The sequence below is a fragment of the Pochonia chlamydosporia genome, chromosome 7, assembly GCF_001653235.2.
Source record: "Pochonia chlamydosporia 170 chromosome 7, whole genome shotgun sequence".
Lineage (NCBI taxonomy): Eukaryota > Fungi > Ascomycota > Sordariomycetes > Hypocreales > Clavicipitaceae > Pochonia > Pochonia chlamydosporia.
Genome location: NC_035796.1, coordinates 671,323 through 694,554, shown reverse-complemented (window position 1 = coordinate 694,554; position 23,232 = coordinate 671,323). Strand labels below are relative to the sequence as shown.

General features: G+C 48.5%; 8 protein-coding genes across 8 annotated transcripts; 4 read left to right on the top strand and 4 right to left on the bottom strand.

Moving 5' to 3' along the window:
* Window positions 1-472: 472 nt before the first annotated feature.
* Window positions 473-5,661, top strand: VFPPC_07094 (Sec7 domain-containing protein; the record flags this gene model as incomplete). The annotated part of the gene is made up of 8 exons (XM_018286011.1): window positions 473-917; window positions 973-3,509; window positions 3,570-3,859; window positions 3,912-4,254; window positions 4,308-4,687; window positions 4,753-4,859; window positions 4,920-5,302; window positions 5,359-5,661. 8 exons carry the CDS (start codon window positions 473-475, stop codon window positions 5,659-5,661), a joined length of 4,788 nt encoding a protein of 1,595 aa, XP_018139965.1.
* A 1,048-nt stretch (window positions 5,662-6,709) lies between these two features.
* On the top strand, window positions 6,710-9,758 carry VFPPC_07093 (polyphosphoinositide phosphatase; the record flags this gene model as incomplete). Its single annotated transcript, XM_018286010.1, has 3 exons — window positions 6,710-7,664; window positions 7,728-7,828; window positions 7,884-9,758. 3 exons carry the CDS (start codon window positions 6,710-6,712, stop codon window positions 9,756-9,758), a joined length of 2,931 nt encoding a protein of 976 aa, XP_018139966.1.
* A 2,468-nt stretch (window positions 9,759-12,226) lies between these two features.
* VFPPC_07092 (tRNA nucleotidyltransferase) lies at window positions 12,227-13,930 on the bottom strand (the record flags this gene model as incomplete). Its single annotated transcript, XM_018286009.1, has 3 exons — window positions 12,227-12,489; window positions 12,558-13,115; window positions 13,183-13,930. 3 exons carry the CDS (start codon window positions 13,928-13,930, stop codon window positions 12,227-12,229), a joined length of 1,569 nt encoding a protein of 522 aa, XP_018139968.1.
* Window positions 13,931-15,146: 1,216 nt separating this feature from the next.
* On the bottom strand, window positions 15,147-15,476 carry VFPPC_18087 (hypothetical protein; the record flags this gene model as incomplete). The annotated part of the gene is made up of 1 exon (XM_022429744.1): window positions 15,147-15,476. One exon carries the CDS (start codon window positions 15,474-15,476, stop codon window positions 15,147-15,149), a length of 330 nt encoding a protein of 109 aa, XP_022285156.1.
* A 317-nt stretch (window positions 15,477-15,793) lies between these two features.
* On the bottom strand, window positions 15,794-18,361 carry VFPPC_07090 (pre-mRNA splicing factor syf-1; the record flags this gene model as incomplete). Its single annotated transcript, XM_022428541.1, has 3 exons — window positions 15,794-18,025; window positions 18,073-18,243; window positions 18,314-18,361. The coding sequence occupies 3 exons, from the start codon at window positions 18,359-18,361 to the stop codon at window positions 15,794-15,796; spliced, it is 2,451 nt and encodes an 816-aa protein (XP_022284174.1).
* A 378-nt stretch (window positions 18,362-18,739) lies between these two features.
* On the top strand, window positions 18,740-19,839 carry VFPPC_07089 (vacuolar ATP synthase subunit D; the record flags this gene model as incomplete). Its single annotated transcript, XM_018286006.1, has 6 exons — window positions 18,740-18,754; window positions 18,815-18,927; window positions 19,012-19,022; window positions 19,078-19,452; window positions 19,511-19,617; window positions 19,678-19,839. The coding sequence occupies 6 exons, from the start codon at window positions 18,740-18,742 to the stop codon at window positions 19,837-19,839; spliced, it is 783 nt and encodes a 260-aa protein (XP_018139971.1).
* A 130-nt stretch (window positions 19,840-19,969) lies between these two features.
* Window positions 19,970-20,807, bottom strand: VFPPC_07088 (RNA recognition motif domain-containing protein; the record flags this gene model as incomplete). Its single annotated transcript, XM_018286005.1, has 3 exons — window positions 19,970-20,358; window positions 20,411-20,724; window positions 20,782-20,807. 3 exons carry the CDS (start codon window positions 20,805-20,807, stop codon window positions 19,970-19,972), a joined length of 729 nt encoding a protein of 242 aa, XP_018139972.1.
* Window positions 20,808-22,627: 1,820 nt separating this feature from the next.
* On the top strand, window positions 22,628-22,915 carry VFPPC_16633 (hypothetical protein; the record flags this gene model as incomplete). The annotated part of the gene is made up of 1 exon (XM_018294386.1): window positions 22,628-22,915. One exon carries the CDS (start codon window positions 22,628-22,630, stop codon window positions 22,913-22,915), a length of 288 nt encoding a protein of 95 aa, XP_018139973.1.
* Window positions 22,916-23,232: the final 317 nt, after the last annotated feature.

Genomic DNA, 23,232 nt, shown 5'->3' with positions numbered 1-23,232 from the left:
CAACCACAAGATCCAATATTCCATCTCTTGTTGGATCCATGATTCAGATGCGAGGCTGAACCTTGGTTGGGGTTCAGGTCTGGTGGGGCCAATCATTAGGCTGACCAAATAGGACAGGTGTACCCAGATTCATAGGGGATGATGCATGGGTGGCACAGCCTGGCCTTGAGCCCGTGTTGTTAGCATCTTCTAGCTACAGGGAGGCAACTCTGCCACAATACCCAAGTCTGTCAGTACTGGCCAGATTCCACACCCAGCACGAGCCTGGGCCATTTCTAGTCAATTATTTGGAGCCAGCCTGATTCTCAACGTTGACTTTGGTCAGCGCCATTGTGACATTGTAGTACGCATATCAATCAGCCTCGGAGGTGAGTGAAAGTCTTGCGAACCAATTCGGATTGGCATGAAACTTCCCAAGACGTGCAGCTCTAGCTAATCTTTGGCTCAAAGACTTCCAGAAATATTAGGTGCAATGAGCTACGACGTCCAGTTGCCCGATACGATGGACGAGCAACCCACGGCCGAATTTATAAACGCGCCTTCGCTGTATCACGATGCCCCAAGGATGCAGTACCGCAATCGACCAGTTTCTGTTGCGGTTGACCCTATTTCCTTAGTGATATCCGAATGCATATCAATAACGTCTGCGGTACAAAAGCATGCCAGGTCGCCGCACTCATCCGTATCAGCGATCCTTGGCGGAAACCCCAATTCAATACAGCTGGGTACAGCTGGCCCAGTATTGAAGGCGCGACAGAAATCATCGGCCACCAGTGTTGGAGTTGGCGATAATGCTCAAGACACTGGTTCTGTGAACAACCGATGGGGGTTGCGTGGGCAAAAGGGGAAGAGCATGCAAGACAACCCAATGATAGCGGCATTTGGCCGGCTTCGGCATGAGATCACAGCCGTCAAAGGTTTGGTCACCAAATATCACACTATGTGGAAGTGTCCACTAACTTTTTTTGCCAGATGTCCGCACGTTCGACGCACCGTCGCTCCTGGCACCCTTTCTTCTTGTCATTCAAGCCAAGGGAACTGCTGCTCCCGTCACAATTCTCGCCTTGGGAGCCTTGAGGAAGTTTTTAGCTTATGGATTTGTTTGCGCCGAGTCACCAAGATTTGCGCTTGCCATGCAATCTCTGTCTGCAGCTGTGACACACTGCCAGTTTGACATCAGTGATTCCTCACAAGGCGAGGTGGTTCTTCTTATGATTCTTAACCTTATGGAAGATATGATGTCTGGTCCCGGAGGCCACATTTTGAGCGACGAAAGTGTTTGTGACATGATGGGCCGTGGTCTGGCAATCTGCTCTCAACCAAGATTCTCGCCAGTATTGCGGAGGACAGCCGAAGCCGCTATGGTTCGCATGTGTCAAATCATATTCGAAGACGTAAAGCATCTGGAGCTGGAGTCTGGTGAGGAGAATGAAGAACTTGAGCAGCGTGTCCAAGAGGACTTGGCCAGCCTAAGAATTGAGGAAGCTGGCCACGCGGAGAACGAGGAAATCCCTTTAGACACGAGGGGTTCGACCTCGCCGCAAAGGGAGTTACCATCCATGATTGATAGCGAACCCGAAGGCGTTGTATCTTCATCACAAAGCGCCAAGGATACCACAAGTGAACAGATGGAAGAAACGGATTCTCTAGACCTCAAACCTTATTCCCTCCCGTCCGTTCGAGAGCTGTTTCGAGTTCTCGTTAACTTTCTCGACCCAAATGATCGTCAACATACAGACACAATGAGGGTGATGGCCATGCGGATCTTGCACGTTGCCTTGGAGGTGTCGGGTCCGTTTATTGCCAGGCATCCAGCCTTGGCAGCTATCGCAGAAGATCGTTTATGTTGCTACCTCTTTCAACTCGTCAGATCTGACAATATGGCTGTGCTACAGGAATCATTGATCGTTACGGGCACCTTACTGGCTACGTGCAGAGGGGTTTTAAAACTACAGCAAGAGCTGTATTTGTCCTATTTGGTGGCATGTTTGCACCCTACTGTCCAAATACCTCGGGAGCCCGGCATTGACCCTTCCCTCTATGTGGGAATACCAGAGACACCAAAGCTCGTAAAGCCTCCGCCCTCACAGGCCGGCAGTGGCCGTGCTACCCCTGTTTCCGTTAAGGACAGACAAAAGCTTGGCTTGGAAGGTGGCGCCCGGAAACCGGATGCAAGACAAGCAATGGTCGAAACTATAGGCGTTCTTTGTAGGATGCCTACGTTCGTCACCGAGTTGTTTGTGAACTACGACTGTGAGGTGGACAGAGCCGACCTTTGTGAAGACATCATCGGCCTATTATCCCGAAATGCTTTGCCTGATTCGGCCACATGGAGTACAACCAGTGTGCCGCCGTTGTGTCTCGACGCTCTCCTTCGTTACATACAATTTCTAGCCGAGAGACTGCAAGATGATCCAGTCGATGCAGGGTTCCCTCATCCATTACATCTTCGAGAGCAGAGGCGAAAGAAAAAAATCATTGTCAAGGGAACCAGCAAATTCAATGAAAAACCGAAGGTAGGACTCGGCTACCTGCAAGTGCAAGGCATCATATCCGATGCAAATAATCCAGTTGAGGTTGCGAAATTTCTTAAGGGGACCTCTCGGGTTTCCAAGACAGTTCTAGGTGATTTTCTTTCGAAGAAGGGTAATGAAGCTATTCTCAAAGCGTTCTTGAACCTCTTTGACTTTTCTGGAAAGCGGGTTGATGAAGCCCTGAGGGTCCTTCTAGAGACCTTCAGGCTGCCAGGCGAAGCACCGCTTATTGCTTCAATAGTTGAATGTTTCTCAGAGAAGTATTGTGCAGATGACACGCCACATGACGTGGCTAACAAGGACGGTGTATTCATTTTGACTTACGCCATAATCATTCTGAATACTGACCAGCACAACCCAAACCTCAAGTCCGCCAAAAGAATGACTTTTGAAGATTTTTCCAGGAATCTACGCGGTACTAATGATGGGAAAGACTTTGCTGTAGAATTTCTGCAGGCAATTTTTGACTCCATCAAGTCTAATGAAATCATCTTGCCCGACGAGCACGACAACAAACACGGATTCGATTATGCCTGGAGAGAACTTTTGTTGAAAACTGAAGCAGAGGGCGACCTAATTATTTGCAAGACAAACATATACGACGCCGACATGTTCGCTGCCACGTGGAAGCCAATCGTGTCAACGTTGTCTTATGTTTTCATGTCTGCGACTGATGATGCGGTATTCGCTAGAATTGTCACTGGCTTCGATGAATGTGCCCGTATCGCCGCTAAATATAGGAACTCAGATGCCCTGGACCAGATAATCTACTGCCTCAGCCACATGAGTACGCTGGCTGCGGCCAGTGCTTTCAACACCTCACTGAACACAGAGATTCAAGTCGGCGATGGAAGCGTCATGGTTAGTGAGCTAGCCGTGAAACTGGGAAGAGATTTTCGTGCGCAACTAGCTACGCTCGTCTTGTTCCGGGTGGTTTCTGATAACGAGACCCTCATACACCGTGGCTGGAAACAAGTACGTGAATCCTTAATGACAATTTGCAGTTTGGGTTTCTGCGGGACTAACGCCTTACAGGTTGTACAGATATGGGTGAATCTCTTTGTCAACTCCCTTGTTCCATCATTCGCAATCACCAGCAACTTCCCATTGACTATACAGGGGATTCCCTTGCAAATGCCATCCCAGGTCATAGACCGGGCCAGCCGAAGCGCGGAAACAGGATTCTTTAGCGCATTTACCTCATACATCTCCAGCTATGCCGCCGATGATCCTCCCGAGCCGTCGGAAGAGGAGCTCGAAAGCACTTTATGCACTGTTGATTGCATCAAGTCTTGCAACATGGACCGGGTGTTTCGAAATATTTAGTACGTCACCACATCACACCTCTAGATGTCCTTGTTCTCTAATCTTCAAAAGCCAACTACCGGCCCGTATAGCTGCAGAGGTGGTGCAGGCGCTTCTCGATCAGATCCCCGAGTCCGACCAGGGGGCGGTCATCGCAGTCAAGCAAGATGCTCTCCCCCCCGGGCCCGCAAGTGCTCAGACGCAAGCTTCCTTGCCACCAACGTATGATCCCAGCGTAGCTTACATCTTGGAATTTTGCACCATCTTGGCAATCCGCAATAGCGAATCTATTAGTGTGATGGGTAAGCCGGTGTTTGGTGCAATGTTAGGACTGCTCCGGGATCCTACACAGTGGCACCCTATTACCTTATCCCGAGCAATTTTTAACGCCCTTTCGATTCTTAAAAGCAGTTATGTAAGTACCTTGGCTACGTCTCTCGGCATGTTCTTTTCTAAACCTTTGTTCAGGACCACGACTTTGTCAAAGTACACTCGTTGCTCCACACCATCGCAAACGTACCGCAGAAAGTGATAACCAGAACTTCCAAAACTATCTTGAGTGGAGTCGCGATTTGTACCAACGAGCCTGGCCCACTGCGCAGCGAGATAATGAAGTCTCCGGATTTTTGGGCCATTCTTCGCATGTTAGCCGGAGATCCAGACTCTTCTGCATCCGTATTTGCGATTTTAGAGAACGGGGCGACCGGAACACCACCTGCAATTATTGCAGACAATTACGAGGCAGCTATTTCTCTATTGAACTTCTTCGCTTCTGCTGCAATACCCCCGGAGCCATCAGAAGTAGACATAGAGACCACTCAGCGGAGAGGGGCCAGGTCTTTCAAATCGTACGTCGATTCCCCTTCACAATAAGGGAACGTCCTTGATACCCATTGGGCTAATTGAATAACAGTGACAATGACACCATCGGCAGAGGATGTAAGGCCATCAATGTGCTGCAAAGCATGGCGGCTCGCGTGCCTCAACTTATGCAACAGTCCCGTCTTGAGACGAGTGAAGGTACGTTGTATTGTCATTGTTTCTCCGAATGTATTTACTTTGCAACTGACAATTCGCCAGCTTGGTCAGCATACTGGCTTCCGATATTTCAAACGTTAACAACGCAGTGCACCAACCCTTGCAGAGATATTCGGCACCTTGCATTCTCAGCCATGCAACGTTCGCTCCTATCACCGGAGGTAACACTCACAGACGCAAAGGAATGGACAGCTATCTTCGGCAAGGTGTTGTTTCCTTTAATACAAAGGCTGCTCAAGCCAGAGGTCTTCTCCTCTGACAAAGACGGTATGAGCGAAATGCGGGTTCAGTCGGCATCGCTCCTTTGCAAAGTGTTCTTGCAATATCTAGTGCTCCTTTCTGGCTGGGACGGGATGCTAGATTTGTGGATTAAAATTATTGACATTATGGATCGTCTTAAGAACAGCGGCCAGGGTGATAGTTTGGTGAGTTCACCATTGCCCTCCTGAATTTGCCATGTAACCGCTGACAAGTGCCACAGGAAGAAGCGGTGCGAGAAAATCTAAAAAATGTTGTATTATTCATGGCGAGCAGTGGATACCTTGTGTCTCCAACACAAGATGCATCAAAAAGGGCGCTATGGGATGAGACATGGAAGCGAGTTGATCGATTCCTGCCAGAGTTACGAAATGACCTCGCCTTGGAAGGGCTTGGAGTCAACCCAAACCCTGCCGATATGCAGGGAGGCGTTGCAGGTAGGAAACACGAAGAGGCATCAGATCAGGCTAGTGCACTCGCCGATGAAATGGACCGGGAAAGGGAGGATCAGTCCGAAACCACATAATATACAATGGTATTCCACAAGCGTTTCGGCCGCCAAAGCTGTCGGATCTTCAATAATTTAGACTATATCAAGGCGCACACTGGGAGTCCTGCTGGCAACCGGTTGGGTAGCTGGGACAAGCCGAAAGCACAAACAATTCACTACGTACCTAGGTATTTAGGTTATACCATCCATTGTGCCGCCGGCAAGCAGATGGGTGTCTTTGTTTTGGAAGTGCAGCTACCCAGGCACGCTGCAACTTGCGGGAACAATATGTCGTGTACTGTGCACAATCACAGTCAGTAGCCACAAGAATTTACTACCTACATAGAGATCCAATGTAATAGTATGTCAAGATACACAGGACAGCACGCGGTACGCGGGACCTCTTAGTTGGTTGAATGTTTTCGTCTTCCCACTGCAAAGATACAGAGGCAATAAATCTCAATGCGACATATCAGGCCACCAGCCAGGGCACACGCGCCGGAAAGAAGCACTGGGACGAATGCCTAGCTGGCTTCCTATCAAAGGTCAAGGTTTTGTTGATATTGACATCAAATGTCTGGTCTTCGCGACTTAGATTCCTTCAGTGCTTACAGAATTACCTAGCGGTAGGCAGGCAGGGTGAGCCGCACATACATCAATGATACAAACGGTGGACCCTACCAGCACCAGACACATCATGCATGTACTCCGTACCAGACCCCTAATCCTACCCAGCCACATGACATAAGTAGCCGCAAACAACATTGAACGGCCATGCCACTTCTGGTGCAACAGCTGCCGTCTGGTCTGGTGGGGATGCTACTTGGCTACATACCCAACATAATTGATCAACAATGATGTTCAGACAAAAGGCATAACATCTTCCTAAATCTTTGACCGAAGCGAACAGCTATCCCCGTCGTATGACTTCATTCTAATACTTGACTCTACCTGATCCATGTAGGCTCCTCTTTTGCTGCATATGTCACTCTGCCTAGTCCTGCCGTCGCACAGACACGGACGGCCGCGTGAAGTAGCAAGATTCAAGAGATGAGCCGTAAATTCAATTTTTTTTCAATCAACCATGTCGAGCTCGACGCTTGGACAAGCGTCACACGGCCCGCATCTCCCGCCTACGGATGAAGCAAACCACAAACACCCTAAATTTCCTCAATCACAGAACAATGAAGCGACCGCTATGCCAACTTGCGGGGAGGACCAAAAGCACGGGATGTCACCAGAGATGGACAAAGATGAACAGCCCGCACTGCCACAACCACATGGGAAGCCGCCCAGCCGAGTATCGCCGGTTTTCCTCCAAGCGTCAACGCCTGGCGACTCCAGAGATGAAAGCACTTTCTCGCATCTCACGCGTAGGATGCACAAGTTCAGTCTCTACGAGACGGCAAGCCGTTATTACGTTGTTGGCGTTGACGTTAGCGAGAAGAGATACCGTATTCTGAAAATTGACCGAACAACTGAGGTAGCAGAGCTCAATATGACAGATGACAAGATTGCCTACAGTCTAAAGGAAATAAACCAGCTCTTGGATACGATTGATGATGGTAATAGGGGGACCGGCGGCATCAAACTACGATGTACAACTTGGGGCATTCTTGGATTCATCAAATTTACGGGTCCGTACTACATGCTCCTTATCACCAAGAAGAGTACCGTGGCCATGGTAGGAGGGCATTATATATATCAAGTTGAGGGTACAGAACTAATCCCTTTGACGCCTGGCAAGTCGAAAGCGGACTCCCGCAACACAGAGGAGCAGAGGTTTCTCAGTATTCTGAACAATTTAGACTTAACCAAGTCTTTCTACTACAGTTATTCATATGACATAACAAGAACCCTCCAGCACAATATAATCAGAGAAAGGACGGCACTGGGCAAAGGCCAAATGCCATCTTCGGACGATGACTTCAATAGCATGTTCATCTGGAACTCTTATTTACTTGAGCCTGCTGTTAAAGGGCTACATACAGCCTATGACTGGTGCAGACCAATAATACACGGCTATGTCGATCAAGCAGGTAAGCCATCACTATGTTCCCTTTCCATTTGGACGCCGGTTTCCATCTGCTGACCTTAGATAGCCCTTTCTATATACGGCCGAACAGCCCACATTACTGTTATTGCTAGGCGATCTAGATACTTTGCCGGGGCTCGGTTTCTCAAACGTGGCGCAAATGATCTGGTAGAGTACTTTCTAAATGCTCAACATGGTGGAGAAACTAAGACTTGCCGTTCAGGGCTACGTAGCCAACGACGTAGAGACTGAGCAGATAGTTTCTGAGTCTCTCACGACATCCTTCCATTCTCCAGGGCCACAACTTTACTGTAGCCCGCAATATACTTCATATGTTCAACACCGCGGGAGCATTCCTCTCTATTGGACGCAGGATAGCACCGGGGTGACACCAAAGCCACCGATCGAACTAAATCTCGTGGACCCCTTTTATGGCGCCGCTGCACTGCATTTCGATGATTTATTTCGCCGATATGGTGCCCCTATATATGTTGTTAACCTCGTCAAATCCAAGGAACGTCAGCCCAGAGAATCCAAGCTTCTAGAAGAGTACACGCACGCCATCGACTATCTCAACCAATTCCTTCCCACACGTAAACAGATTATTCATAAGGCTTGGGACATGAGTCGTGCGTCGAAAGTCAGAGGTGGGGATGTGATTGGCAACTTAGAACTCATTGCGGACTCGGTATTATCTGCGACCGGCTTCTTCCAAAATGGTGACGGGCACACCAGTCCGATGACGGCCCAGAATGGAGTGGCGAGAACAAACTGCATCGACTGCCTTGACAGAACTAATGCAGCTCAATTTGTTATCGGAAAGCGCGCTCTAGGGCACCAACTCCATGCTCTAGGTATCCTGGGTAACACAACAGTCAACTACGACACAGATGCTGTCAATCTGTTTACACACATGTGGCATGATCACGGTGACACGATTGCGGTCCAGTACGGTGGTTCTCAGCTCGTCAACACGATGGAGACTTACCGAAAGATCAACCAGTGGACAAGTCATTCGCGGGACATGATTGAAAGTTTTAAACGTTATTACAACAACTCATTCTTGGATAGCCAGCGACAAGAGGCATACAATCTATTCTTGGGCAATTACATCTTCTCTCAAGGCCAACCTTTGTTATGGGAACTGACCACAGATTATTATTTACACCATACGAGCCCGAGAGATTGGTCTATTCCGAAGGCATGCAACTACATAAACTGGTACACTCCATCTCACTTGTATGAGAGGAAAATTCCAAAGCTTGCAATACTACCAGTAATCGTTGCGAATCTGCCTGTCGAAGTCGTCGACGACTATTGGTTAGAATATTACCGGCCAGCTACTCTTTCGTCGTTTCCAAAAATGTTCGCATACAAGATGAACTCTACCATAAAATATATTCCTCTCAAGTCAACCCAGGACGGTCGCTATGATCTCAGCCCATTCCGGGTGCGGGCTGAGGTCGAAACAGACCCTGATAAGCGGAAATCGAAACGAGACCCTCGGCTTGAAACCCCTCCTCCGTCTCCTCCACTATCCCAGTTTGACCATGCAGCGTCACCAGTAACAACTGGGAGGACAGCTGCAAAAGGCATGTCTTTGCAACGCTGGCTTCAGCCAGTACAGGAGAAGGTTTCTGATCAATGGATCACGCCTGCGATTCAGCTTGGCAAGAGCGATAATGAGAACTCAACACGTGCAAAGTCAAAGCCGAGTGCTCTTGAAAAATCCAAAGCTGCTCAATGGACCTTCACGAAGGCTGTCCACGATTCACTGAATCCGTCAGTAAGGGAACAGGAAGCAGATGACTACGGCCGATACATACGCCACCCGCAGAATCTTCCGCTTGTCGTATCGAGTGACACGCCAGCAGATATGGATTCATCGGAGTACAAAGAATACGTCAATGGCAACTGGCGTGAGCAAGGTCTCATGGTTATTGGGGTAGACGAGGAGGTAGATGTATATGGAGAACTTTTGAAAGTGGGTGAGAACCCGCTAACGGTTACTGAAGAAGATGCGTCGAAAAAGAGATACAAAGCATACAGAAAATGGCTTCATGGCAAGTCTTTTTTTAAGCAACAGCCGCTTGATTAACAGACCATTTCTCAACTTCTCATGTTAAATACTGGCTGTGACATAAGCTACAGAAGGACATACCGATTTAATCCAGGAATCTTACCTCTTGGTCACTCCACGAACAGGTCTCGTAATCTGTGATCGCGTGAAATAGCCGTTCTGAACAACCCCTCTAGCTCCGAATAATATGGCCGCGTTAGCAATCTGAGTGACGACATAACTCGAAGGATGTATAGTTTTGCGTCTTCACCAGCATGCTCAAGAGGCAGCTGCGAGGTACCGCCATCAGGCTTGCTCATGCTCAGCCAGCAGATACTGAGAATTCGAAGCATTTGTTCTACTCTCTGAGGTTGGCACATCCTCGGCCAACAGTGAATGATGATAGCCATCAATGCCTTACTAGCAGATATCAAAACCTCGGGACGATTCGCGGCAAATGAATCGGTCATGACTGATTCGATGACACATAAAAGGTGCTGGATGAGAGCCTGCTCGTCAGCCTCCTTAACTTATGCTATCTATATTCTGAAGCACTTACCGTGAGGTGCTTAGTGGCGGAGATTCCAAGGTATGAAACGGCCTTTGCCATATTCCCCATCAAGACGTCGATGACTAATGCATGGTCCGAAGCATGGTAATACCCTGCTAGTATCCCATTGCGGACTATCGTATCTAAGAATCGCTTTCTATTCATATTGCGATGATCCTCATCAACCAATGCCAGCTGAAAAGCTGCTGTGTATCCTAATTTTAGCAGAGTGACTGAGTCGTTCTCTGGTGTCAATCTCGGTAGAAGAAGTAACGTGGGTAAGATAGTATTCTCGAAAAGATGGTCCATTCCGGTACTATATATCGTGGACGGCGGGCATTTTGCCAAAAACAGAGTAATTGCTCTGAGGCCCCTTACTCTAATGGAGATTTCAGTGTTTTCTGCTAATTTTATCAGCGCTGGCACAAAAAGGTGCCAATACTTTCCTATATCACTCCCCTGTAATTGACGTTTTTATCAGTTACCGGAACTTCAGCAATTCTATACATGTCCAAATTGAAAGGCCAGGAGTTGCAAACCTTGGTCATTTTGATTGCCCAAGTCAACATAGCTGCCCCATTCTCATAATCTCCTAAAATTGAAGCGGAGTCTGATGTTGGTGTGCCAAGATTGGCTGATTCTCTGTTTGGTGACGAAATAAGTACTCGGACATGTTCACTGAGGACATCCCCGGCGATAAAGCCAATAAGTTTGTGCTCGGGAACCCGTAGAGATATTATTCGTTGAGAGATAGAAGCGGCAGGTTTGGTCGTCCATGAATTGTCTGCGTCTGTGTATGCGGTAACAGCCACCAATGTAGAGGTAGGCAGCTTAAAGTTCTGCAGTCGAAACTCTAGTGATAGTACCGAGGCAAGAGCAGCTTCAGCTATGAGAGCAGCGTATTGCTTATCTATCCGTGTGCAATCATGAGTCAGCTATAAACCTGTATGACATGTCCGCAGTGCCTCTCCAAACTCACCTAACCGGCCAGGGCTGCGCAGAGCAAGCTTCGTCAAGGTCTCGCAGAGGCTGTCATAGATTGACGAATCAAACTGTTCAGTAGGACAAGTCTTATAAACATCTTCGCCTACATCTTGAGAGCTCTTGTCCGTGTCGCCCGCCTTGGCTTCGGCTCTGTAGACATCGCTTTCGGCATCTCGGAGCTGCACGACGAGGAGAGAGAAAGCTTGCAGGACCAAATCGAGTAGACCCTAATCCCCCAAATTAGTAAACCTGAGGCACCAGGGCTTGCAACCAGATACTTGTCATATACTTCGTTGTCTGAAACGCCTGGCATCGCAGCCAATACTTCTCTGAGTGTCATGCACACATTCTTGCGCTCTCCCTGCAAAGTCTCATTTTCTACTTTAAATCGCACTTTCGGCAGTAAGACAACCGTAGCCGCTTCAACCAAGCCAAGTTCTCTCAAGCGGTTACTGTTGCCCTGGCTGAGGCAAATCTCATCCATTGCTGCCCCTGTGAACTAGACAACCGTGAAGAGAGAGGGTCACGGATTGAAGTCCAGCTGTCAAGTGAATTTGGCATACAAGGGCGAGCCAAGACAGCAATGCACTTGGGTGATTGGCGGGGTTGGGATTGGCTGGCCCATAAAACTGGTGTGGTCATTAGCCGCGTACACAAACGTTGCATGTGTTGCATGTTCCTTTCCCTCAGCAGGCCCGTTCCAATGTTTGCAGTAGCCATGGAGGCTGGAGCCGCCGAGTGGGTTGCCTACTAAGTAGAGCTCCGACGGTATCCTGTCTGCAAAATGTCTACGGGACTTAACCTGAAAGTTTCAGCATTGCAAAAGAGAAGTTGTCACGCAGCCAGTTAGGCGATTTCTGTCATTGCCCTCCATACGTGCTGACGGCGATTCGAAGTCAGTCTCAACAGCACAATATATGCCTAAATCTACTACACCAAAATAAAAACGCAATAGATGTGGACTTCTTCGATTCTAATTCCTAGGAATTCCAAGCTCGTCACGTCGAAGTTGGATCTCTTCAATTGCACCTTTTGGGTCCACTTCCTGCGGATTCCGAAGTTGCCAAGAAAGACATACATCTAATGCTCTGCCCGTCCATTTTCCAGGCCTCACGCCTAGGGCCGAGGCTAGAGAGTGACCATCCAGAAGCCTTTTTAATGCAGGAGCGTGGTAAAGGTCGAGTTCAACAACATGGTCCAGGAACTTCTGCCAACCATTAAGGAAGTCAACTTGGTCTGTTGGCGAGAAGCAGGTGTTAGTGGTCGAGATCTTGTAAGAAACCTTGTGACGTCGCTCTACTCACCCTTACTGTCGTCAGATTGGGACCACACACTCAGGCTTTCCATGGCCTCTACAAGAAGAGCATTGAGAACCTGTAGAGTCCATGGACCACCATGCGAGTCCCATCTACGGATGGCCATGCCTAGTACATCTCTCGAGTGTATCACCGGCTTTTTGCCGCAGGCGGCTGTTTTTAGGCACATAATTTCTTTTCTGTTTCGGTAACTGGCCGTAATCGAATCTGCAAGTTTATTTGGCGCCTTGAATCCTCCTCGGGCCGCAACAGTAGGGGGCGGCAATGCATTCGCTTTCCGAAGTTCAGGTGTGGGGTAGTCCATGGTCATCCACGGACTGAGCGCGGCCAGATTCCAGGCTACATAGTTGGCTTCCTTGCACCGAATCAGGAGTTCGCCCAAAGAGCCAGGGCTACGATTCTGCAATAGAGCACTAAGGCACCGGTACGCAATGTGCCATTGCGAGGTATCTGGTTTCGCGGTGGATTTTAATGCTGGGTCTGTAAAAATTGCATGATACAGGCATAGTTGGTCCATGAGCTCCAGGGCGGACCGTGGATGAATGCCTTCAAGATACAATGTCAGCATTTATTTGTTCGACTGGGGGCCGTGAGAGTAACATCGCATTCATACCTTTGAGCATCTTTTCAAGCTCTATACCAATTCTTTCTCGGCTGATTTTGACTTTCAAAGCCTCTAAAACATCAGCATGGGCCATCACGCAGCGAGTTTCTTCTTCGATTATGAATCCAAGACGACTTGCGAAACGCACGAGGCGCAGGACACGAAGCGGATCGTCCTTGAATGTATCCAGTGGGTTTAAGGGAGTGCGCAGAACCTTCGCGGCCAAGTCTTGCACTCCTCCTGTAAAATCTTCTATTTGGTTGGTGTGTAGGTTGTAGAACAAGGCGTTTATCGTTGCATCCCGTCTGAGTGCATCCTCTTCAGCTGTGCCGAACTCCACGACTGGATTTCTGCTGTCCTCTGCGTATGTCTCCTTTCTCAGGTTGACTAAGTCTAACTCGAGGCCAAATATTCGAAGCATGGCAGTCTCCAGATGCTTCGACTTGTCTGGGTTCCGTGCGACATTATGGAGGTTGCCAATGTCATCGGGTTTGATTGCGTGCTTTTTAATTGCGTCTGCCATGCGGCAATACTCGTGCATTCTCTGTGCAAAGTTAACACCGGTCATTGCATTGATGGCGACGTCTATGTCATGAGATTCGATTCCTAAGAGTTTGTCTCGGACCCAACCCCCAGCCCAGCGAATAATCACGGGCTGTGTTGCCGGCCTGGACTCGTTTATGAACGAGGAAACATCTAGAAGGAGCCGTCGAAGTTGATCTTCTTGTGCATTGAGTCGAACGACACGCCCCATCATGGTAGATGGAATATCGCAAAACGAACAGTTCAACATTCTTTTGCTCATTCCGAGCAAAGAGCTGGGCCGACGACTAATTTGTGATAGCATGGGAGGGTTAACCCCTCTGGTGGTAAATTAGAGGTATTTCGACTCATTCATGGTGCTTGTTACCTTGTTCCATGGTGTCTACGAGGCTTCGAGACGTTAGCATGTTTGTTGTAAATTCCGTTGTCCGCCTTGCACCGTGGATAAATAGCCAGTTGACTCTTTGTCTTCCAGTTATGTGGGTCCCTATAGGGTAGCTACAGGCTTTTTGGACTGATCCAGCTCTGTCCAGACTGAGTATGGGTGTTCTTGTGTGCTTGCCTCTGGTGCATGGTAAAGAGCATAACACGTTTATCTGCACGTCTCCTATGGAGTGTGGCGGAGTTCATTTTTGGGTTATTTCTTCTACTCCGTATTAATACATCATTTTTGATTGAAGGCTGATCACCTGTGACTTGCTTTTTATGGCTGCCCGACATCTGGCCCCACGTAAAAGCACATGCCGTAAGATCGCCAGCCTTGCCAGAAACCTAGCCCAACACCTTGATGGGGCTGGCAGGATGAGGCGCTGACAGAGGACATCGTCTATCAAACGCCAGATGGCGCACCCATGGCATAAGCTAGAGTGCCAATAGTGACGTTGCTATACCAGACGTGGTTCGGATACCACAACAGTTCACAAGCCGTGGCGAAAGCCATGACGTCAAGGATGGGTGATTTTGGCCAATGTCTTGACGTTGGCCACCTCCATACCACAACTCACAGTCTGCAAAGTCAAGTCGACTCTGGGCGAATAAAACGAGGAAGGGGCGCACCAACTTGCGGGGTAGGGATAAAACCAGCCGTTGAACCTCATCACCTGCCCAACCTTCGGATGGCGGGAATGGGGTATAAATCCTTCCTCGACTGGCCTCTTTTCTAGGCCACCGAGCCCTTCCAAAACAAACTAACAGGCCGCTTACAAACCGAACGCAAATAATCAGCTTCATCTGCGCTGTCCAAAAAGGGAACCACCCCAAAGCTCAGGTAGTGATGGACCAGGAACAACAGCGTCGAGAGTCGCAGTCACAATCTGCAGATCAAGGCCAGGTGGTCATGACTGAGTCACCGATCACGGGAGATGCTAAACAGGATCGAAGACTTAGCGATGAATGGGGTCGGTACCACCCAAAATATATATGCCCTGTTCCTATACTGTTGCACTACAATGACATAGAAACCACAAGACTCGTAGCCTGCTCGTGCCTCCAGCTAGGGCGGAAGCGCTAAGGTCATACAGATGCCTCGAAAGTCCCACCAAGCCGGTTCCAAAAACGTAAAGGTTCCATATACGCAACGCCGAACTCTCGAGACGGTCATATTGACCGGAACTATGCTGACAAATACCACGCGAAAATCGCCGAAATGAACCGCGGCAAGTAAACAGAAGGGACAACGTATGAAATAAGTACGATAGAGAAATGAGACAAGCAAAACGGTCAGAAGGGTCCATGGCCTCTGAAGATTTGTGACTCACCATGAACAGCCTGGCTGATGCCTGGTGAGAGTGAAAAGGGACACCGGGAAGAGCAGAGGGAGAGGGGGGAGAATCACGGATAAAGTGAACAAAGGGAAGGACAAAAGCCCGAGACGGGAAAGTAGAGATGGCCAAAGAAGGATGTAGTGGATACTAGTAATTCTGCAATTCTTGAATGGTAACACCATACCTAAAAACTCAGAATTGTTGGGAACGTGCTGTATGGTGATTTGAAAGAAGAAGAGCAAAACACAATACACCACAGGCGTGGGACACGACCGGAACCACAGACAGAACGTCTATTAGCTTTCCGTCGGATCTCAATCCTCAAGGCCGTCAATATCGATCACGTCTGGGTTGACTGGTTGACTTGGCTGGCTAGTCTTTCCTGACAGGGTGCCTTCGCTTGCTGCAACAAAGCCCTGCAGCGCCGAGGATTGCCTGTCGAGCTCCGTCATGGCACCGACAGGATGGTCATGTGAGTCTGAACTATGTTGACTTCGAGCAAGCGCCTGCGATGCGATAAAATTGACGTCGGTATTGTACTGCGCCTGAACGCTCCTTTTGATGCGCAGCATTTCCTTGAATGTATCTTCATTACCGTGCTGAACCTCAAACTGTTCCCACCTCGCCCAGAACTCGGCGTTTGTTCGAGGATCACAAAACTGCGATGCGTGTCCGTAGATTGCCCGGGCTCTGTCAATCTCACCCAATCGTTTCTCCATATCGGCAAACTTAAGGCACATCTCCTTTGCGTCAGCATCTGGCAATGCTGATATGGCCCTTTCATATATAGGGCGCGTAGACGACAGGCCAAAATTAGAAGCAGATTTAGTAATGTAGAAATTGAACATATCAGCACGATCTTCATCGTCAACGGCCCTCGTTGCTCTCTCGTATATCCGCATCGCATGTCGTGCTAGGCCACGCTCTTCCTCCAAGTTCCCGTACATCAAGTAGATAGTCTTTGCAAATTTCGGTGGACAATCCTCGACAGCTTGCTCGAAGAGATCTCGAAGTCGCTCAATACCAATTTTTCGATCTACTGCCTTCGTAAGATATAGGTTCCATAGCTCGAATGCTACAGGATAGCTGAATAGATCCAAACCCCTCTCATAAATTTTGAATGACTCTTCGTAATACTTATGCTCCTCCAAAAGATTGGCGTAGTTGACAACAGTCTGTGGTGTCGCGATCCGAAGTTCAAAAATGCGTTCATACACTCTTTTGACTTCGCTTAAGGTCGAGACACTTTCCACGAGATCCACGTAGAAACTCCAGAGCTTCCAACTCTTGTGGACCCTCTGATGCGCAGAGAGTGTTTCGTCGAAGTAGTCGACTGTCGACCGCTTCGGAGCTTGAACGGCCTTCGTCATGATCCGGACCGCTTCATCAAACTTCTCATTTCGCAGTTCCATTTCTGCCCATTCAATCCACATGTCAGCTAGTTCGGCGACGGATTTAAAAGGAACCTTGACCGCCTTCTCCATGATGATGCGAGCATTTCTCAAATCCCCTCCCTGCTCATAAAAGCGTGCATAATTCGCCCAGAGCTTGTGGAATGACCCTACGGCTCGCTTCGGGTGGACGGATGCGATAGCATCGGTATACGTGCGCACAACCTCCTGTTTATTGTCCCCCCATAGGGCCACTCGCTTTTCCCACTCTGAGACAAGATTTGGATTTTGGCGAAGAAGCACATCGTTGACTAAAAACGGCCTCCGGTCCATCAGATACTCGAACCGCATCATTCGTACATCCAATTCAAGCTCAGCATCGTCGTCGCCTTCTCCTGTATCAAGGCGCTCTGTTGCACTTTCCATCAGCGCCTTGATTATGGACTCTTCGAATTCCGTGTAAGACTCGAATATCAAAGCAAAATCCCTGACCGTCATAACAGTTGTAATAGCCTGCTCGAAGGCATCTCGTGCGCGTTCGAAATTGCCTCTTCGAATCCAGTACGTCGCGAGACCTACCCACAGTTTGCCTCTCTGATCAGGAAAGCGAGCTATTCCGCTTCTTATGATACTCTCAACATCCACGCCCGACTCGTAGTTTGCCTCAATTTCGGAAGCATGGTCTACAAGGAGATCTACCAGCTCGGTCCATAACTCGTAGTGGCCCTTTCCATTCTTGCTAGCGAATCGAACATTATTCAAGAGGTTGATGTAGCTTACTGCCGCTTCGGTGTAGGCACCTGACTCGATAAGAAGTTCGATAAAGTTCTCGGCCTCTTCTGGATGTGCCTGAATATATCGTCGCCAGATTTTGAGGGCAGTGTCACCCGACGCGGCATTCGCAAATGGTATATATAGAGTCCATATTCGATTATGCTGAGTAATTGGTAGCGCCCTTAAGGCACGGTCAAAGCTTCGTCTCACCAAAGTGATTGCCGGCTGTTTAATGAGAAATTGAAGATACATCTCCCATATCCGAGGCATCTTATTCAGAAGTATAAGGGCCTTTTCAAACAAAGAGTTGACTTTGCCATATTCGGCAGCGAAGACAGCTGGATTTAGCTTTGAGACGTGCCTAACGCGGAAAGATAGATACTACGATGGTTAGTTGAAATACTCTCTAGATGCATGCTAGAGCTTACCATCTTCCAGAGCTTGTATGATCGCGGTAATTGTGCACAGGCGCGCGCCATGACGAAATTTTGCTGCGACAGGGACCCATGGCGAGTCTTGTATTTGATGTATCCTAGCCAAGGTTTGGCGCTAGCTGGATCGCGTAGCACGTCTTGCTCGTATATGAAGTCCTCATTAACCTGTATGGTATCGGTCAGCGAAATCGAGACGGCAAAAGTAAAGCTATGAAGCTGCAAGCGATTTACCTACCACCGATGAGAAGCCTGTTGTTGACCGAATCACGCTTAAGGAGGCCATCACTTTGTTACGCCTTGGAGAGGCTTTATCTCTGGAATTGCCCGGCAGGTGGTTCGTGGCTAGAGGCTTATAGACACCGTCATGATCGAAAATATGTGTTGTTCAAGTTGAACCACAGAGGTTCTGCAGGGATCACGACACTGACTGCTATTTCGTAAAGTCGTCGATTCGGTATATGAATGCATTTTGAAAGTGGAGAGGGTTATGCGTTTACCCGGGTTAATGTTCTTACTGTGAACACAAAGCCTGGTGGGCTAGCTTGACCCACTTTCACAACCTGAGGGACTGACTCCGTACTTGAGCTGGATGCTTGTTTCGTCATTGTCAATCTGTTACCCACCTCCATAACCATTGTTCACATCCAGTCACATCTTCACCATGTCCGGCGCTGCTGTAATATTCCACAAATTCAAAAGGCTGCTGCTTCTGGGATCGCCGCTGACGCCATTTTAGGATCGCGAGGCAGTCTTCCCGACTCGCCAGTCGCTGGGTATCATGAAAGCAAAGCTCAAGGGCGCCGAGACGGGACACAGTCTGTTGAAGAGGAAGAGCGAAGCTCTGACAAAGTAAGATATATATTCATATACAGAATAGAGCTAGGAATTTATTTTGTCACGAGTATTACGATCCGACTGACTCTGATATTGTAGGCGCTTCAGAGGTATCAGTCACCGAGACACTTGCCGACTTGAACAAACTGACACATGCTATTGCAGAGATAACGAGACGAATCGATGAAGCGAAACGTAAAATGGGACGTGTGATGCAAATTGCGGCTTTTTCCTTGGCTGAAGTCACGTACGCAGTTGGAGGTGACATTGGATATCAAGTTCAAGAATCGGCTAAATCTGCCCGTTTTCGCATCCGGACCAAGCAAGACAACGTATCTGGCGTTCTTCTTCCTGCATTCGAAAGCTATATTACCGAAGGAAACAATGACTTTGGTCTCACAGGTCTGGGCAAAGGTGGCCAACAGGTTCAACGGTGCCGTGAGACTTACGCCCGAGCGGTTGAAGCTCTGGTTGAGCTTGCCAGTCTTCAAACTGCGTTTGTCATCCTGGACGAAGTCATTAAAGTGGTAAATAGGCGAGGTAAGATTTTGTGGCACGGATGCTATGTTTCTACCCCGTGAACTGACGTGAGCTGCAGTGAACGCAATTGAACACGTCATCATTCCTCGTACAGAAAACACTATCAAATACATAAATTCTGAACTTGACGAGCTTGATCGAGAAGAATTCTACAGATTGAAAAAGGTATGTAGGGCGTATGGGCGTCGTGTATTGTTTTGCCATTGACAACTCTCGTTCTACCAGGTTGCGAACAAAAAGCAGCGTGACACAGCTGCGGCAGATGCTGAAATGAAAGCAAGGCGTGAAGCATCTGCCGTTCAAGGACTAAACAATATAGTGGACAACGACAACACTGGTCCAGCTGATATCCTCGCTGGTGAGGATGAAGAGGACGTAATATTTTGATATGACGATTGTATTGCGGCTCGTCATGTCCTGGACAGCACTTGTATAATTTCCGACGGTACACCTGCTTTCTTATGGACAGTCAACAAACCAATGTAATATAGATTAAAGTAGTAGTTACAAATAGGCCCTACTGTCTTTGATACGTAACCTTGATTATAGTATCTCCTAGCTTCATCCCATATGTATTCTCCTTCGCATTGATCGCCCCCTGCTCAGCTTCGTATTCAACAAAAGCAATACCCCGGCGTCCAGGCACAAGTCTAATTTCCCGGAATCCTTCGAATCTACCAAAAATTGCGCCAAGTGCGTCGATGTCGTATTCCTCTGGTATATTTTGCAAGAACAGGATCTTGTTTGGTGGAAGATATTCGTCCGGGATCACTTGAGAAGCTGCTGGTCCGGTCGATTTCAAGCCGGAGGGCCTGGTAAGCTTGTTGGGTCTGTTGTCTGTGATTGCACCCGCATTTCTCTTGGCCTGTCGTTCCCCTTCCGCGGCTGCTTGCGCGATCCGTTTCTCTGCCGCCGAGATTAGAACCAAGAAAACAGAGGCGGGTCCCTACCAACATACCTTTCTCCGCTAAGCGATGTCTCTTGTGTTCATCGAACTCCTGGGGTGAACAATTCATCTCTATCGACCTGTCGCTTCGAGTTTTGGCAAGGGACAGCTTCATTGGTTTATCGAATAGTTGAAATCCATGTAGCTCTTCGATTGCGCTTCTCGCACTGTCTGGATGGGCAAACACTATAAAAGCCTGGCCCTTGGCTTTGAGGTTCTTCTTGGCAACGACATCGACAACTTCGCCAAACTCGGAGAAGATGGTCTTCAAAGCGTCTGTTAACGCTTGAATCTTCACCCTCTCTTCAAGGTTGTGTACATAAACGCTATTTCATGGTCAGCCTTTGTCCCTACATTGCGTGTCGAAGTGCAATGACACGCACGTGGATATTGGTTGATCCATGGCCATGGTGGTCCCTTCGGCCGGAAATGTTGGATGGAAGGCGAAGAGTTGTTGGAGGTCAGAATTGGTGATTTTGTTGGCCTGCCTGGATTCCATGTTGTGGAGTTCTGTGGTTCGAATACATGCCATTTCCCCACTTTTTACCCGTTAAGCACACAGACCTCGGTTCACGAATAGGGATTACTTGATGCTTTGGCATCTGTGTCCAGCCTGCATCCAGTGGCTGGATGGTCGCAGAACTGACCTCGCACGCGATGTTATTCGCCAGTCCGAATTTATTCCCTGTTGTGTCGAAATCTTGGGAACACAGAACCAATTCCTCGGCTACGTATCATTTACACCCCAATGAAGAGCAGAGCGAGGGCGAAAGCTAGCTGGTTCTTTGCTTCTAGTCACATGTTCGGTATTGACGGAGTAAGGTGCCATGAAGTACCTACCTAGGTACCTACCTTAGGAGGCACTCAGGCCCGGCTGCAACATTAGAACTCAATCCAATCATGAGGCAGGGATCTATGTAGCGTCAAAGTTCAACCAGGATCGTTCAATTTGCGGGTTGGTGCTTAGCCATCACGCTCGGCCTCCATTTTTTTCCCCCTAGGCGAAGAGCTATCAAGTCAATTCCTGTTACATCTATCGCCATATTCTGCTGGATAGTACATTCATGATAGATTGAGAGACTTCAATGGTGTTGCAGGGATAGTGCAGACGGTGCGCCAGCATGGCCGTTTGTCACTTGGCAAGCTTACGAAAGATGTACTCACCCAAGCGGCTCACAACTCTGCATTCCAGTCCTTCTCGCTAACACAGAAGAATTTACAATACCGCTAATGACGTGCCTTAAAGGCCACCATCTATCGAAACCTGGCTTTGTTCTAGCGAAAATGTTATGAGATGTCGCAAGTTAGGTGTTTAACCAGGATTGTTGACTCGCATCCTATGGTCGGAGAGACGGAAAAGACGTGCAAACCTCATGTTGTCGCACAGTTTGTCTAGTCTCTATGCGCTTGAGCGACGCGTATAGCACCCAGGATTAATGCGAAAATCATTTGCAAGACTTGTCTTCCTCCGTCAAAGCTAGGTGGCGAAGTAGGTCAATTTGGCAACTGTGAGACACGCAGCTTTTTTACTTCGAGGTCAGCACTATTCAAAGAGGTTAGAGCTATCAAATTTGGCGACACTGCGTCAGCCATTGGCATGGATCTTCGCTAGACTTCGTAGGTGGCCGGCTGGCGTCGATGTCAAAGGTCCATCGCCTACTGCTCTCCAACGGGTTCAAGCGCATCAAGTTGTGTGATGCCCTTCAATTTTTCCTTCCACATGAGCTTAGCGGAACGCGTCTACATTCCTGCCCAATCCTTGATCCGCAACAGAGCTCCCCACATTTGGCCCTTCATCTGTGGGGCTGCGTTCCCGAGCTTCTACGTTCCATCGAAGATTCCCCCCTGCAATGTGGCTTGAACACTACTCTCAGAGGCCAGCCTTATGAGTTGACAACTTCGACCTCTCGCCTAAGCTTCTGTGCACCAAAAGGAATCCGAGCAAACCCCAGAACTTGACCATGGCACGCTTCTCAGCCAAATATATTGCTACCGCATCTTTCTTGTGGCAACATGATACGCTGCAAAAAAAAAACATACCGGGGACTGCCATCTTTGTACGACAAATTTCACATTGCTATCCTTTGGTCCGTCTTATCTCTCCGGCAAGCTGTCAACCAAGTCTCAGGGAGAAAGATCAGCGGGCCGGTATGAGGCTGAGAGGAATACAGTGCCATTGCTTATGCAGTTCGGCAGAAGGTAGATAGTAGCAGGTCGATCGTGAGCTTGATGTTAGACATGTCTTGGGTACCATTACTGAGCAATGGCACTATATCATCCAAAATCGTCACACACAATTCCGCTCAGATTGCCCCATGGAAAGCATCTATGATGCCCATCACAGAGAAGAAAGGAGATCGCGATCGACACTCCTATTGGACTCCACACAGCGATTGGACCCGAGCCTTGAAGATCGACTGGGACGTTTCACGTCCCATTCTTCCGTATGGCGACGAGAAGCAGCGCAGGCTGTGGGAGCAAGATTTCTCACCTCATGACTGGTATGCCTTGTGTTAGGCCACTCAAGTCCCATCGTGTCGATCCGTGATCTACCGTGCGCTCGCCAAAAGTTCAGAGATAGATGATGGCATCTCTTTGGTCATAGCCGTGGTTATATGATACGTCGAGGTCCCTTTGGATAAGTGAAGTCATTCACATCCAGATATAAGTGCAGGACATCTTCGCATCTTCCTTGTCGCCAGGAACCAATATCCAAGTTATTCGCAAGCGGGCCACAACCTCACACTATACCACATATTCGGAGATGGACCAGCAAGCGCCTTTGGAGGGATTGTCATCCCTCTTAAAGCAAATCTACAATGTTCCACGATCCG